Raw genomic sequence first — 17,015 nt, forward strand, 5'->3', positions numbered from 1 at the left:
GGACGGCTGTGTTGTGCGCACCAGTGAGTGTACCAGACGCCTCATCACTAAAGTGCCCAACCGTGGTGAGTGTTTCTGCGATGGTGGAGGGTGTTGGTGACAGCAGTGGCGTTGTGTCGTGCTCTTCGTCCCACTCTGAGTCCATGGCACTTTGGGGTGGGGGTTCGTCTCCACCCATCCACTCTGAGTCACTGTCCGGTATTTCGTCTTCCTGGGTAGTGCTGTCCCGGGTAGGGGTGTCCTGGGTAGTGGTGTCCTGGGTATTGGTGTCCTGGCTTGGATGTGACGGGGGCCTGTGGCTGCCCCCCTCGTCGCTGGGTGGTCGCTCCCGCACGTGACGGGGGTGTCGTCTCCCTGTTGCTCCAGGTCTCTCCGTCTCCCGTGGTGTGCGAGGGTCATCCTGCGGGCGTCGCATGCTGGAGGGTCCGGGTCTCTCCGTCTCCCGTGGTCTCCGAGGGTCATCCTGCGGGCGTCGCATGCTGGAGGGTCCGGGTCTCTCCGTCTCCCGTGGTCTCCGAGCGGCATCCTGCGGGCGTCGCATGCTGGAGGGTCCGGGTCTCTCCGTCTCCCGTGGTCTCCGAGGGGCATCCTGCGGGCGTCGCATGCTGGAGGGTCCGGGTCTCTCCGTCTCCCGTGGTCTCCGAGGGTCATCCTACGGGCGTCGCATGCTGGAGGGTCCGGGTCTCTCCGTCTCCCGTGGCCTCCGAGGGGCATCCTGCGGGCGTCGCATGCTGGAGGGTCCGGGTCTCTCCGTCTCCCGTGGTCTCCGAGGGGCATCCTGCGGGCGTCGCATGCTGGAGGGTCCGGGTCTCTCCGTCTCCCGTGGTCTCCGAGGGGCATCCTGCGGGCGTCGCATGCTGGAGGGTGCGGGTCTCTCCGTCTCCTGTGGTCTCCGAGGGGCATCCTGCGGGCGGTCTGCATCTGCGGGGATGGGTGTCTGGACGTTTGGTCCTGCGATACACAATGAAGCATGCATGGTTAGACATCAGGCAGTGATCAGGTGATACGGGGGCGGGGGATATAGGGGAGGGGGGATATGGGAACGGGCTGTCGGTGGCTCACTCGCTAGTACGCCCCCGACCTCTGCATCAGCAACCTCCCGGTCCTCAGGTCCGCCAGCCAGTTCCAGGGCCCTTTCCTCGTGTACGGTCAGTGGCCTCTCATCAGCGGGCCCTCCTCCAGTCCTCACATGCTCCCTATTGTTGTGTGCGCGCTTCTCCTGTGGGGGGGGGGGGCAGGGGTAAAAGGCAACAGTGTTAGGCAGGTATATGAATGCAGGCCATCGGTTGCGCGTGCATTGCAGAGGTTAAGGTTAGGGCTGGATTCACTTGGGGATATGGGGGATATGGGGGAGGGGGGATATGGGGGAGGGGGGATATGGGGGAGGGGGGATATGGGGGAGGGGGATATGGGGGAGGGGGATATGGGGGAGGGGGGATATGGGGGAGGGGTGGGTAGGGGGGATATGGGGGAGGGGGGATATGGGGGAGGGGGGATATGGGGGAGGGGGGGATATGGGGGAGGGGGGGATATGGGGGAGGGGGGGATATGGGGGAGGGGGGATATGGGGGAGGGGGGATATGGGGGAGGGGGGGATATGGGGGAGGGGGGGATATGGGGGAGGGGGGGATATGGGGGAAGGGGGGATATGGGGGAAGGGGGGATATGGGGGAGGGGGGATATGGGGGAGGGGGGGATATGGGGAGGGCGGGATATGGGGAGGCTCACCCTGCCTGCTCTGACGAGGTCGTTCGCCTTCTTGTGGCACTGGGTGCCTGTCCGTGGTGTCAGGGCCACAGCGGTGACGGCCTCTGCCACTTCCCTCCACAGACGCCGGCTGTGGCGTGGGGCAACTCTGCGGCCGTGCCCGGGATACAGGGCGTCCCTCCTCTGCTCCACCGCGTCCAGGAGCGCCTCCACATCGCGTGACTCGAACCTCGGGGCTGAGCGACGGCCAGCCATCCAGTCGGGTGTTGCGGTCGGGTGTTCCGGTCGGGTGGGGGGGAGCAGCGCGGCCTTATGAGCCGTCACGCCGTGCAGCGCGTATGACGCTGCACGGCGTGAACCACTGCGCAAGCGCGGATCCCGTTACGTCGCTGCTAGCCCATTTCGGGCCGGAGACTATCGACCCATTTTTCCGACGTGACGCAAGTCGGATTTGCGCCGATCGGCGGACTTTCCGCCGATAACGGAGAATTTCGCCCAGGGTCTCTCTCTATGCGGACGATTTGCTGCTTTATGTCACGGACCCGGCGGGGGGGGATGATAGGATCATGGAGGTATTAGGAGAATTTGGGCAATTTTCAGGCTATAAGTTATATATGGGAAAGAGTGAGATGTTCGTGATCCAGACACGGGGGCAGGAAAGGAGACTGAAGGAGTTACCTTTTAAAGTGATTGGGAGGAGTTTTAGATGTCTGGGGATTCAAGTGGCCAAGGATTGTGGGCAGCTTCACAAGTTAAATTTGGGCAAAACAATGCATCAAATGAGAAGGGATTTCCGTAGATGGGACATGCTCCCACTGACTCTGGCGGGGAGGGTTCAGACGGTGAAGATGACGGTCCTTCCGAGGCTGCTTTTCTTTTTTCAATGTCTCCCGATTTTTGTCCCAAAGACTTTTTTCAGAAGTATGAATGCGGCGATATCGAGGTTTATATGGGCGGGTAAAACCCCCGAGAGTAAAGAGGGCACACCTGGAACGGTCCCGCGGAGAAGGGGGCTTGGCTCTCCCGAGCTTTATCAACTATTACTGGGCTGCCAACATCTCGATGGTCAGGAAGTGCGTAGTGGGGAGGGGTCAGTTTGGGAGCGAATGGAGGCAGCATCTTGCAAAGGTACGAGATTGGAGGCTTTACTGACTGCCGTTCTCTACTGCTCGGTACTCTACAAGTCCGGTGGTGGTAGCAGCCCTAAGGGTGTGGGGCAATGGAGGCAGCATATGAGACTGGAGTCACTGTAGTCACCGATCTGTGACAATCACCGGTTTGTCCCGGAGGGTGGCTGGATGGGGGCTTTAAGGTATGGCAGCGGCAGGGATTGAGAGGTTTGAGGATCTATTCATCCAGGAGGGCTTCCCGACCTTGGAGACATTAGAGGAGGAGTTTGATTTGCCGGATGGAAACGGGTTTCGGAACCTTCAAGTGCGGGACATTGTACGGAGGCAGGTCCAAAGTTTTCCTCGCCTCCCCCTGAGGGGACTACAGGATAAAGTGCTGTCAAAAACACAGGTTGGAGGTGGGAAGGGTTCGGAGATATATAGGGAATTGTTAGAGTGGGAAGGGGCCCCTATCAGCGAGATGAAGAGGAAGTGGGAAAAGGAGCTAGGAGGGGGGCTGGAAACTGAACTGTAGGAAAAGGCCTTGAAAAGTGTAAATTAATCCTTGTCCTGTGCTAGACTTAGCTTAATTCAGTTCAAGATAGTCCACAGGGCCCACATAACGGTAGCCCGGATGAGTAGGTTCTTCGAGGAGGCGGAGGACAGGTGTGGACGGTATGGGGGTAGCCCGGCCAACCATGCTCATACGTTTTGGGCATGTTCGAAACTGAGGGAATTCTGGCAGGGATGTGTGGGTGTTATGGTCAGAAGTCCTGGAAGGTAGGGTAACTCCGAGTCCAGAATTGGCAATGTTTGGGGTGTCAGAGGATCCGGGGGCAAAGTGGGGGAGGGAGGCCTATATTCTGGCCTTTTCCTCCCTGGTGACCCGGAGATGGATCTTGCTGAGATGGAGGGACTTGGAGGCCCCAAAGTCAGGAATGTGGGTCAGTGATATAGTAGGGTTTCTCAGTCTGGAGAAAATCAAGGTCGCTCTGAGAGGATCAATACAGGGATTCGCCCGGAGTTGGCAGCCGTTCATCGATTTCTTTAACAAAAATTGAACGTCAGCAGTAAGGGGAACAGGGAAGAGGTGGGGGGGGTAGGAAAACAGGAGGCAGGGTAATGTTATATAAGGACAGGGAGCTTAGTATACGGGTAATTGGGGACAGGGCAGGAGAAGTGGGCAACGTGGTTTATTGTTTGTTGTTCTTTTAGGGGGTATTTGTGCGTCGGCCCGCGCGGTTGTTTTAGAAATGCCAACATGTTAAATTGTGAAAATTACAAATGCTTCAATAAAATATTTTCTAAAAAAAAAAGAACTGACTATTGTAGATGGTATACTGCTGAGACAAGATCGCATTGTAATTCCAGAAAGCATGCGTTCTGAAATGCTGTCGAGATTAGGGCAGCACGGTAGCACAAGTGATTAGCACTGTGGCTTCACAGCGCCAGGGTCCCAGGTTCGATTCCCCGCTGGGTCACTGTCTGTGCGGAGTTTGCACGTTCTCCCCGTGTCCGCGTGGGTTTCCTCCGGGTGCTCCGGTTTCCTCCCACAGTCCAAAGACGTGCAGGTTAGGTGGATTGGCCATGATAAATTACCCGTAGTGTCCATAAGGGTTGGGAGGGGTTATTGGGTTGCGGGGATAAGGTGGAAGTGAGGGATTAATGTGGGTCGGTGCAGACTCGATGGGCCGAATGGCCTCCTTCTGCACTGTATGTTCTATGTAATTCTATGTAATTACATGAGGGTCATCTAGGCATTGAAAAATGTAGAAGACATGCCAAACAGTCCCTCTATTGGCCTGGTCTCAATAATGATATTGCGAACATGATATTGTCATGTTCAACATGTCAATCCCATCAAAGTCAGCAATGCAAAGAACCATTGCAACCACATGATCTCGTAACGTCACCATGGATCAAGGTTGGTGCTGATCTTTTTCAATTTTTTGGAAATGACTATCTTGTAGTCATTGACTATTTTTCCAATTTTCATGAGTTAGTGAAACTGAACGACATCACATCCAACAATGTTATGAAGGCATGCAAGGAGATATTTGCCAGACATGGTATTCCCAGTAATGTAATGCCTGACAATGGCCCTTGTTTCTCAAGTCATGAATGGCATGATTTCTCATTGAAATACAACTTTCAACATGTTATTTCAAGCCCACACTTTCCGCAATCAAATGGAAAAGCAGAGAAAGGTGTTCACATCATGGAACTGCTACTTAGCAAATCTAAAGAATCTGATTCTGATTTTTACTTAGCTTTACTCAATTACGGAACATCTCCTCTATAACAGGTTTATTTCCATCTCAAATGTTATACAACAGAGTGTTGAGGACAACATTACCTCAATTACACTTTCCTGGTCAAGAACAACAAAATCTTTTTAAAAGAATGCAACAACAGAAAATTAGTCAGAAAAGATATTTTGATCAACATTCAAAAGAACTGTCTACTCTATCTGATGATGATATAGTTAGATTCAGACTTCCTGAAGAAGGTTGGTCTGACAAAGCTCACATAATTAGGCAATTATTACCAAGATCTTATCTGATCAGAACTTCTTATGGAACCATTCTAAGAATAAATAGAAGAGATCTACTTCAAGTCAAAGATACTGTCAACATTTTTCCAGATCTTGATTTGAACCAGACTATTTCCAAACACCTTGAAAGAAGAATGCAATCCAATGTACTGATTCACAACAAACTGGAGAATTCTTCATCACCTTTGAAGTTGAGAAGATGACAAGGAGAAGAAGAAGACCCAATCATCTGAATTTGTGAACTTTTTCAATAATCTAATGATTACTGCATATTGTTTATACTGCATTTCTTATGTAAATTTTCTTTTCAAAGAAAATGTTAAAAAGAAAGGGGGATGTAGTGATATTCAGATATCAATATACATGATCAATGTATGTAAATGTAGTACAGTCCATTTCAACACTAGATGTCTCATAGTCAGATACTGTAAGAATTGGATTTCCGCCTTTTCTAAGTCAGATGATGCTGATGATGTGATCCAGAACAGTGAACAAGCAAGACATAGAATAGCTAGAGTGAGAGAAGTTAGAACTAGTTTATTATAATAGTGCATAGTTATATAGTTATCTGTATTGGACTTTATTTCTTTACTGTTAGTTTAGTATTGTGTAAAAGGACTTACAGTTTATTATTTTATTACTCATTAAATAGTTCATCTTTCAACAAGAAGACTATTGGTCATTTTATCATCCTGGTAAATTCAAGAGTAATATATATATTTTAGATAAGAAATCATTTAAAATATAACAAATATTAATGGTTCCATTGTCCTCAGCATGTTAACTAACTTGCCACAAAGCCAGAGTTCTGGTCTGCAGCCTGCATTAACCCCAGCAGTCATTTTGACAATCTGCAATGATTAAACCATAAGGCCACACACACACTATTCTATTTTAAATTATATATTGGTTCCCCTATCCTTGAAATGGTGGATCTTCTGTCTCACACGATTATTATTTATTTATACATATTTAAGAACACTTAACGGGCATGGCAGTTACCCCAAACAGAGTCAACTTTTTTCAAGGATGAGAAGATGGCTGCTTTATATGATTGAAGGTTTTACATCGGAAGATATCTGTTAAATTATCCAGGTGAAATGCTCATAGTTGTTTCTGACACTCTGTCTTGCAGAGGAGATGAGCTAGGCCCTAGAAAAATTGGATGTAAAGGCTTCTGTGGCCCTATATGAACCAGAGCAGGGAAGTCATCCACGGTGTCCTGTCCATAATGGTGGCATTAAGGAAGAAAAAAGTGCTAATAATGACATAAAGGTAAGATTGCAGAATGTGTTAATAGGAGAACAAAGGTCAGTGCTCAGTGAAAGCAAAATTAAAAAACAAGGAACAGGAGGCCCTGTGGAGGAGGGAGGTTGTTTGCATGGGGACAAACCAAGGAAGCAAAAAGGGGTGAAGATGGAAGGGAAAGTTCACAGTTTGGGGGCAGCAAGTTGCACAATGGTTTGCACTGCTGACTTCCGGGTGCAGCTATGTAGAGCTAGGTCGCATATTCGGTAGCTCCCGCTTGGAATGGACTTTTGGGCTCTTTTACAGGGCCCCCACGGCATTTGTTTGACATTTCCCGGTGTGGCAAGAAGACTGCAACATTCCCCTGACAGTGTCCCCCAGGAATGTTATGTCTTTTGGCTACCAGACCCGGCAGAAACAGTAAAAGATTTGGCTGCAACAGGATAAACAGGGCCTCTTCCAGCATGCAGGCGGGGGAAGGGCAAGCTTAAATCTGAAAACTGACCTGAGGGCCTTTATCAAAAGTGAATTCTATCAGCAGAGGGAACAACTGTGAAAAGATCTCACCAAGGCCACTGAAGAAGCGGGGACGAGGCTTCCAGTGGCGGCCATGGAGGAGTAGGTCACGCATTCGGCAGCGCCCGTCTGGAACGGACTCTTAGACCTTTTTCAGGAGTTTCCACAGACATTTTGGGGCAGATTGGTGAAGCGAACACTGCCAAAAGGATTCCCTCTCGAGACTTCCGGTTGCTGCTATGCGGAGCTAAGTCGCACATTCGGCAGCTCCCGCAAAAACGGACTTTTGGACTCTTTTCAGGGCCCCCAAGGGCACTTTTTTGATGTTTCCCGGTGTGGGAAGGAGTTAATAATAGCTCCCCGTCAGTATATGGCTTTAACTAGGAGCGGGGTGACAAAAAAGGTGGTGGTGGACCAGAAGAAGGGAGGGAAGAAGGACAAAATGGCAATGGGCGGAGACCAGGCAGCGTGGGGGCAGTGGGCGGAGGAGCAACTGGAGGGTATCCAGCGCTGCCTCAGAGAGATTAAAACGGACCTGCTAGAGCCGATGAAGGCTTCTATTGATAAGCTGCTGGAGACACAGGCGGCCCAGGGGGTGGCGATCCGAGAGGCTCAACAAAAGATCTCTGACAATGAGGACGAGATCTTAGTCCTGGCAGTAAAGGTGGCGGCGCACGAGGCGCTCCACAAGAAATGGCAGGAGCGGTTCGAGGAGATGGAGAATCGGTCGAGGCGAAAGAATCTGCGGATTCTGGGCCTCCCGGAGGGGCTGGAGGGGCCGGACGTGGGGGCCTATGTGGGCACCATGTTAAACTCGCTGATGGGAGCGGGGTCCTTCCAGGGGCCCCTGGAGCTGGAAGGGGCCCATAGAGTTGGCGAGGAGGCCCAAAGCTAACGAGCCTCCGCGGGCGGTGCTGGTGCGGTTCCATCGGTTTGTCGATCGGGAGTGTGTGCTCAGGTGGGCCAAGAAGGAGAGGAGCAGCATGTGGGAGAACGCGGAGGTTCGGATATATCAGGACTGGAGTGCGGATGTGGCGAAGAGGAGGGCCGGGTACAATCGAGCGAAGGCGGTGCTGCACAGGAAGGGGGTGAAGTTTGGCATGTTGCAGCCGGTGCGACTGTGGGTTACCTACAAGGACCGGCACCATTATTTTGAGTCTCCGGAGGAGGCGTGGGCCTTTGTTCAGGCCGAGAAGCTGGACACAGACTGAGGGTCGGGATGGGCGACTGGGGACTGCGGTGGATGTTATGCCTATTTCTGGTTCGGGGGGGTGGGGGGGGGCCTTTGCATTGTTTTGGGTTTCTTTTTCTCTGTGTTTTTCTCTTTCGGGTTGGGGAGGGTGGATGGGGCGGGTTGGGCACTGTTTTGGTTGGTGGCGGGGCCTGGTAGGTGGAGAGCGGGGATTTTTTCCTGCGCCGAAGACTGGGGGGGGGGGGGGGGGGGGGGGGGGGGGATGCGAGGATTGTTTCCCGCGCTTAGAATGGAGGGGGAGAGCCTGTGAATGGGGAGCGGGAGAGGAGGGTGTGCCACACAATGGGAGGAGTCGAAGGGGAGGTGGGAGTGGCCGGGGTCAGCAGGAGTCAGCTGACTTGCGGAAGTGCAATGGGGGGAGTAAACCAGCTAGGATGGGACCTAGCCGGGGGTGGGGTTGGGGGGGGAATCGAGTTGCTGCTGCTAGGATCAAGGAGGAGCTGGAGCGAGTGGGGTGGGTCGAGACGGGGGTATGCCGCTGTGGGGAACGGGCCGGGTGTGGGGTGCCGGCGCGTGGCTGGCCGAGGAGGGGGTCATGGCTAGTCGGCGGGGGAGGGGGGCGGGTAGCCCCCTGATCCGGCTGATAACCTGGAATGTAAGGGGACTGAATGGGCCGGTTAAGCGGGCCCGCGTGTTCGCGCACCTGAACGGGCTCAAGGCAGATGTGGTTATGCTCCAGGAGACACACCTGAAGGTGGCAGACCAGGTAAGACTGAGGAAAGGGTGGGTAGGTCAGGTGTTTCACTTGGGGCTAGATGCCAAAAATCGAGGGGTGACGATCTTGGTGGGAAAGAAGGTGTTATTCGAGGCGTCGAGCATTGTGGCAGATAATGGCAGTAGGTACATAATGGTAAGTGGTAAGTTGCAGGGAGAGAGGGTGGTACTGGTCAATGTGTATGCTCCGAACTGGGACGATGCGGCTTTTATGCGGCGTATGTTGGGTCGGATCCCAGACTTGGAAGTGGGGGGCCTGATAATGGGGGGAGACTTTAACACGGTGTTGGATCCTGCACTGCATCGCTCCAGGTCTAGGACGGGTAGGAAGCCGGCGGCGACTAGAGTGTTGAGGGGATTTATGGACCAAATGGGAGGGGTGGACCCTTGGAGATTTGCAAGGCCGGGGGCTAGGGAATTTTTATTCTTCTCACATGTCCATAAGGCTTATTCTCGAATCGACTTTTTCATTTTGAGTAGGGCGCTGATAGTGAGAGTAGAGGATACCGAGTATTCGGCAATAGCCATTTCGGACCACGCCCCGCATTGGGTGGATTTGGAGATGGGGGAGGAGAGGGACCAGCGCCCGCTGTGGCGCTTGGAGGTGGGACTGTTGGCGGACGAGGAGGTGAGCGCGTGGGTCCGAGGAAGTATAGAGAGGTACTTGGAGACCAATGACAACGGGGAGGTCCGAGTGGGGGTGGTATGGGAGGCACTGAAGGCGGTGGTGAGGGGAGAGCTGATCTCCATCAGGGCTCACAAGGAGCGGAGGGAGAGGGAGAGGCTGGTGGGGGAGATGGTGAGGGTAGACAGGAGGTATGCGGAAGAACCTGAGGAAGGATTGTTGAGGAAGAGGCGCAGCCTCCAGGCCGAATTCGACCTGGTGACCACCAGGAAGGCGGAGGTGCAGTGGAGGAAGGCCCAGGGGGCGGTCTACGAGTATGGGGAAAAGGCAAGCCGGATGCAGGCGCATCAGCTTCGGAAGCGGGACGCAGCTAGGGAGATCGGGGGAGTTAAGGACAGGGGAGGGAGCGTGGTGCGGAGTGGGGTTGGCATCAATGTGGTCTTCAGGGACTTCTACGAGGAATTGTACCGATCCGAGCCCCCACGGGAGGAGGGAGGGATGGGCCGTTTCCTGGACCAATTGAGGTTTCCAAAGGTGGAAGAGGGACTGGTGGTGGGACTGGGGGCCCCGATTGGGCTGGAGGAGCTGATCAAAGGGATAGGAAGCATGCAGGCGGGGAAGGCACCGGGGCCGGATGGTTTCCCGGTCGAGTTCTGGAAAAAATATATGGACCTGTTGGGCCCGCTGTTAGTTAGGACCTTCAATGAGGCAAGGGAGGGGGGGGGGGGGGGGGGGGGGCTTTACCCCCGACGATGTCCCGGGCACTGATCTCCTTGACCCTGAAGCGGGACAAGGATCCACAGCGTGCGATGCGCCAAATGACGGAAGGGTGGCTCAAGGGGCAGTGCTCTCAATTTTACAACATCCGGGACGACTTGGCCGTCATTGATGGTGTCCTCTTGAAGTTGGACCGGATCGTGATCCCACACAGCATGCACTGGCTTGTTCAAGAACAACTGCACGAAGGCCATCTCGGAGTTGAAAAGTGCAGGTGGAGGGCCCGAGAGGCTGTGTGCTGGCCGGGCATCAGTGACGACATCGCCAACATGGTGCTCAACTGCCCCACCTGCCAAAGGTTTCAGCCGGCGCAACCCACTGAGACCCTTCAGCCCCATGAGTTGGTCACGTCCCCCTGGGCGAAGGTGGGCGTGGACCTCTTTCATGCGCTCGGCAGGGACTACATTATTCTGATTGACTACTGCTCAAGTTATCCAGAGGTCATACGCCTGCACGACACGTCGTCATCAGCTGTCATCCGGGCATGCAAAGAAACGTTTGCTCGCCATGGAATTCCACTCACCGTCATGTCTGACAACGGGACTTGCTTTGCGAGCCAAGAATGGTCTTCCTTTGCCACTTCATACAACTTCACACACGTGACGTCCAGTCCCTTGCATCCTCAGTCGAATGGCAAGGCGGAAAAGGGCGTCCGCATTGTGAAGCGACTCCTCTGCAAGGCTGCTGATGCCGGATCTGACTTCTATTTAGCCCTGCTGGCCTATTGCTCGGCCCCACTGTCCACGGGCCTCTCGCCAGCCCAGCTGTTGATGGGTCGCACCCTCTGGACCACTGTGCCGTCCATTCATGTTCCTGACCTCGACCATGCCCCAGTATTGCGAAGGTTGCAACAACAGCGTGCTCAGCAGAAGGTCGCACATGACACTCGGGCGACTGATCTTCCTGCCCTGGCACCTGGAGACAACGTCCGCATACACCTACCGGAGAGTGGCTGGTCGGCAACCGCTGAGGTTCTCCGTCATGTGGCTCCCCGCTCATTCCTGGTTCGCATGCCTGATGGCTCCATTCGCCGCCATAATTGGCGGGCCCTTCGTCTGGTTCCGCGCTCGCTACGAGATCATGCACCGGTGCCACGCCCTCCTGTTGAACCTGATGTCGACTTTGTTGGGTTCCTGCCACTCTGCCTCTTCCTCTCTCGCCCGTGGCCAGACCCATTCCTCAGCCGGTGGACCCTGACCCACCCTTGAGGCGGTCAACCCGAATTCGTCGCCCACCTGAGAGACTTGACTTATGAGCCTGTTCGCACATTGGACTCACTGAATTGTTTTACAATACTGTTAACGAGTTTCTTTTCTTGTCGTTCATTGTTCCAGAAGTTTTCTCTCGTCGTTTGCTGATTGCATTTGTTCTGTTATTGGTCCAACCTCGTTGTTCTGTTGCACCTGACATCTTCCTCTGTATATAGTTTAGCCTCACGTACATGTTGTAAATATTGCACACACATACTCAGATGCACTCAGTACACATTTCTATTTATTAGCATGTAGGCACATATCCTTTGTGAAAGGGTGGGATGTCATGATATCCAGATCAGCATATCATGGTGCAATCACACACACACTGATGGACAGGCAGTTGGACCAACCAGCACACGCATAACATTGCAGCCAATCACCAGTGAGAGCACACACACTATAAAACAGGGAACACCACAGTTCCCGCTCATTCGACCAGGAGATAGCTCAGAGCACAGAGGTCACAGCGTGCCACTCTGACATAGACCATGTGCTGAGTGCCTCTCCAAGATAGTGTTAGGGCTGGATCCACTACCCAAGCCAGCAGTTAGTTGTTACCGTTGTTTCGACAATAAAACAGAGTTGTACCATCTACAGCCGTGTTGGATCATTTGTGCATCAGAACACCCAACATGTCAAAGGGGAGGAGCCATGGGCAGGCCCATACTGGCCTCAACATGTTCCTTTATGGATAATGCCATACGATGGCCCAAAGGTGGAGCCCACAAGGGCAACAGCATAGCACAGATACAAATACAAGGGCAACAGCACAGCACAGATACAATGGTGGATTATTGATATAATACATTCACCACAGCTTGTAATGAATGTTGGTGGCCAGAAATGGAGACAGAGAGGTCAAGCTAGGGAAGGGAGCTGTCAGATATGGACCATGTGAAGGTGCGAGAGGTGAAGGTGCGAGGAGTAGAAATTGGAAATAAAATTGATAATTTTTTTCAGAGCCAGGTGAGGGCATGAAGTGGCACCAATTTAGCCATCAATGTAACTGAGAAAGGGTTGTGGGAGAGGGCCTGACGAGGACTGGAACAAGGAATGTTCCACATTTACCCCACAAAAAGACATGCATAAGTGGGACCCATTCGGGTACCCTTAACCAAACCTTTTATTTGCAAGAAGTGAGGTGAGTTAAAGAAGGAATTATTGAGTGACAAGTTCAGCTAGGAAGAGGAGAGTGGTGGTGGATGGGGACTATTTGGGCCTCTGCTCAAGGATAAAGTGGAAAGCCCTCAGATCCTCCTGATGGGGGATTAAGATGTAGAGGGATTGAACATCCATAGTGAAGAGGAGCCAGTTAGGGCAGAGATCTGGAAACTGTTGATATGACATAGAGCATCAGAGGAATGACGAATATAGATTGGAAGGGACTGGGCAACGCGAGTGAGAATGAAGTCAAGATGAAAAGAAATGAGTTCAGTGGGGCAGGAACAGGCTGATACGATGGGTCTACCAGGGCAACCGTGTTTGTGGATTTTGCGAAGGAGGTAGAAGCGGCCAGTGCAGGGTTGGGGGACTATGACGTCGGAAGCTGTGGAGTGAAGAATTCCAGAAGAGATGAGGTCCGTGACAGACCTGGAAATAATGGTTCCGTATTCAGTCATGGGGTTATGGTGCAGGGAAAGGTAGGAGGAAGTGTCTGAGAATTAGTGTCCAAAGGTTAGGTGGGGTAACAGGGTTACGGGGAGTGGGTCGAGGCAGGGTGCTCTTTCAGAGTGTAGGTGCAGACTCGATGGGCCGAGATAAAGGTCAGTACGCCAGACACCAAACAGCTGCTTGTGGAAACTTGCTGATGGGCACAAAATGGCTGATGCGTTTCCAATGTTACCGCAATGGCCATCATAAAATAGTCGTCCATTGGCTGTAAACCACACTTTGGAATACCCGAAGGTTGTGAAGGATGATATATGTGCAACTGTTTCTTTACATTAAAAGTGATTAAAGTGACAAAAGAATGTCGACCTGAAACACTTATTTTGATTCTCTCTCCACTAATACTGCCAGATCTGCTGAGAATTCCCAGCATTTCCTTTGTTTGTTCTCATATTAAAGACTCAGTGAAGACAAATCCAGAGTACAGTAGTAGCTCTGCTCATGCAGGTAGTCGGCGGGTGATGACGTCAGCGGCCTTGGTCGCACGTTGATGACGCAAGGCCGCGAGGTGCCTGTGGACTGATCGGGAGCTCGAACGGCGACAGGATGGTGAAGCCTCTTTACAAGGGCCGAGCCAGCATCAACCCGTCAACATCAAGCAGCAACCCGGGTGAGAGGGGGCGGCAGAGGGCGAGTCTCTGGGGGAGAGGTTGTGGGAGTCAGACACTGGCTGGGCTGGGTGACAGGCAGTGACTGGGGAGGGGGTTGGGGGAGGGGGTTGGGGGAGACAGGCAGTGACTGGGGAGGGGGTTGGGGGAGACAGGCAGTGACTGGGGAGGGGCCTGGGGGAGACGGGCAGTGACTGGGGAGGGGGGTTGGGGGAGACGGGCAGTGACTGGGGAGGGGGGTTGGGGGAGACGGGCAGTGACTGGGGAGGGGGGTTGGGGGAGACGGGCAGTGACTGGGGAGGGGGGTTGGGGGAGACGGGCAGTGACTGGGGAGGGGGGTTGGGGGAGACGGGCAGTGACTGGGGAGGGGGGTTGGGGGAGACGGGCAGTGACTGGGGAGGGGGGTTGGGGGAGACGGGCAGTGACTGGGGAGGGGGGTTGGGGGAGACGGGCAGTGACTGGGGAGGGGGGTTGGGGGAGACGGGCAGTGACTGGGGAGGGGGGTTGGGGGAGACGGGCAGTGACTGGGGAGGGGGGTTGGGGGAGACAGGCAGTGACTGGGGAGGGGCCTGGGGGAGACGGGCAGTGACTGGGGAGGGGGGTTGGGGGAGACGGGCAGTGACTGGGGAGGGGGGTTGGGGGAGACAAGCAGTGACTGGGGAGGGGGGGTTGGGGGAGACGGGCAGTGACTGGGTTGGGGGAGACGGGCAGTGACTGGGAGGGGGGCTGGGGGAGACGGGCAGTGACTGGGGAGGGGGGTTGGGGGAGACGGGCAGTGACTGGGTTGGGGGAGACGGGCAGTGACTGGGAGGGGGGCTGGGGGAGACGGGCAGTGACTGGGGAGGGGGGTTGGGGGAGACGGGCAGTGACTGGGGAGGGGGGTTGGGGGAGACGGGCAGTGACTGGGGAGGGGGGTTGGGGGAGACAAGCAGTGACTGGGGAGGGGGGTTGGGGGAGACAGGCAGTGACTGGGGAGGGGGTTGGGGGAGACAGGCAGTGACTGGGTTGGGGGAGACGGGCAGTGACTGGGGAGGGGGTTGGGGGAGACGGGCAGTGACTGGGAGGGGGCTGGGGGAGACAGGCAGTGACTGGGGAGGGGGGTTGCGGGAGACGGGCAGTGACTGGGGAGGGGGGTTGGGGGAGACGGGCAGTGACTGGGGAGGGGGGTTGGGGGAGACGGGCAGTGACTGGGGAGGGGGGTTGCGGGAGACGGGCAGTGACTGGGGAGGGGGGTTGGGGGAGACGGGCAGTGACTGGGGAGGGGGGTTGGGGGAGACGGGCAGTGACTGGGGAGGGGGGTTGGGGGAGATGGGCAGTGACTGGGGAGGGGATTGGGGGAGACGGGCAGTGACTGGGGAGGGGGTTGGGGGAGACGGGCAGTGACTGGGGAGGGGGGCTGGGGGAGACGGGCAGTGACTGGGGAGGGGGGCTGGGGGAGACGGGCAGTGACTGAGGAGGGGGCTGGGGGAGACAGGCAGTGACTGGGGAGGGGGGCTGGGGGAGACAGGCAGTGACTGGGGGAGGGGGTTGGGGAGACAGGCAGTGACTGGGGGAGGGGGTTGGGGAGACAGGCAGTGACTGGGGAGGGGGTTGGGGGAGACAGGCAGTGACTGGGGAGGGTGGCTGGGGGAGACAGGCAGTGACTGGGGGAGGGGGTTGGGGAGACAGGCAGTGACTGGGGAGGGAGTTGGGGGAGACAGGCAGTGACTGGGGAGGGAGGCTGGGGGAGACAGGCAGTGACTGGGGAGGGGGCTGGGGGAGACAGGCAGTGACTGGGGAGGGGGCTGGGGGAGACAGGCAGTGACTGGGGAGGGGGTTGGGGGAGACAGGCAGTGACTGGGGAGGGGGGCTGGGGGAACCAGGCAGTGACTGGGGAGGGGGTTGGGGGAGACAAGCAGTGACTGGGGAGGGGGTTGGGGGAGACAGGCAGTGACTGGGGAGGGGAGCTGGGGGAGACAGGCAGTGACTGGGGAGGGGAGCTGGGGGAGACAGGCAGTGACTGGGGAGGGGGTTGGGGGAGACAGGCAGTGACTGGGGAGGGGAGCTGGGGGAGACAGGCAGTGACTGGGGAGGGGGTTGGGGGAGACAGGCAGTGACTGGGTTGGGGGAGACGGGCAGTGACTGGGGAGGGGGGCTGGGGGAGACGGACAGTGACTGGGGAGGGGGTTGGGGGAGACAGGCAGTGACTGGGGAGGGGGGCTGGGGGAGACAGGCAGTGACTTGGGAGGGGGGCTGGGGGAGACAGGCAGTGACTGGGGAGGGGGTTGGGGGAGACAGGCAGTGACTGGGGAGGGGGGCTGGGGGAGACAGGCAGTGACTGGGGAGGGGGGCTGGGGGAGACCGTCAGTGACTGGGGAGGGGGTTGGGGGAGACAGGCAGTGACTGGGGAGGGGGTTGGGGGAGACAGGCAGTGACTGGGGAGGGGGTTGGGGGAGACAGGCAGTGACTGGGGAGGGGGCTGGGGGAGACAGGCAGTGACTGGGGAGGGGGTTGGGGGAGACAGGCAGTGACTGGGGAGGGGGTTGGGGGAAGACAGGCAGTGAGTGGGAAGGCGGGCTGGGGGTGACAGGCAGTGACTGGGTTGGGGGAGACGGGCAGTGACTGGGGAGGGGGGCTGGGGGAGACGGACAGTGACTGGGGAGGGGGTTGGGGGAGACAGGCAGTGACTGGGGAGGGGGGCTGGGGGAGACAGGCAGTGACTTGGGAGGGGGGCTGGGGGAGACAGGCAGTGACTGGGGAGGGGGTTGGGGGAGACAGGCAGTGACTGGGGAGGGGGGCTGGGGGAGACAGGCAGTGACTGGGGAGGGGGGCTGGGGGAGACCGTCAGTGACTGGGGAGGGGGTTGGGGGAGACAGGCAGTGACTGGGGAGGGGGTTGGGGGAGACAGGCAGTGACTGGGGAGGGGGCTGGGGGAGACAGGCAGTGACTGGGGAGGGGGTTGGGGGAGACAGGCAGTGACTGGGGAGGGGGTTGGGGGAAGA

At 55.9% G+C, this 17,015-nt stretch overlaps 1 protein-coding gene across 1 annotated transcript in view; it reads left to right on the forward strand.

Annotated features, from left to right (window-relative positions):
• Positions 1 to 13,909: 13,909 nt before the first annotated feature.
• Positions 13,910 to 17,015, forward strand: part of LOC140418235 (nucleolar GTP-binding protein 2-like) — a 45,354-nt gene continuing 42,248 nt past the window's right edge. Inside the window, exon 1 of the mRNA XM_072501679.1 lies at positions 13,910 to 14,036. Coding sequence (XP_072357780.1) covers positions 13,973 to 14,036 — 64 coding nt within the window. The 5' untranslated portion in view covers positions 13,910 to 13,972. The remainder of the gene's footprint in view (positions 14,037 to 17,015) is intronic.

Source organism: Scyliorhinus torazame, chromosome 1 (genome assembly GCF_047496885.1).
Source record: "Scyliorhinus torazame isolate Kashiwa2021f chromosome 1, sScyTor2.1, whole genome shotgun sequence".
NCBI classification, from domain to species: Eukaryota; Metazoa; Chordata; class Chondrichthyes; order Carcharhiniformes; family Scyliorhinidae; genus Scyliorhinus; species Scyliorhinus torazame.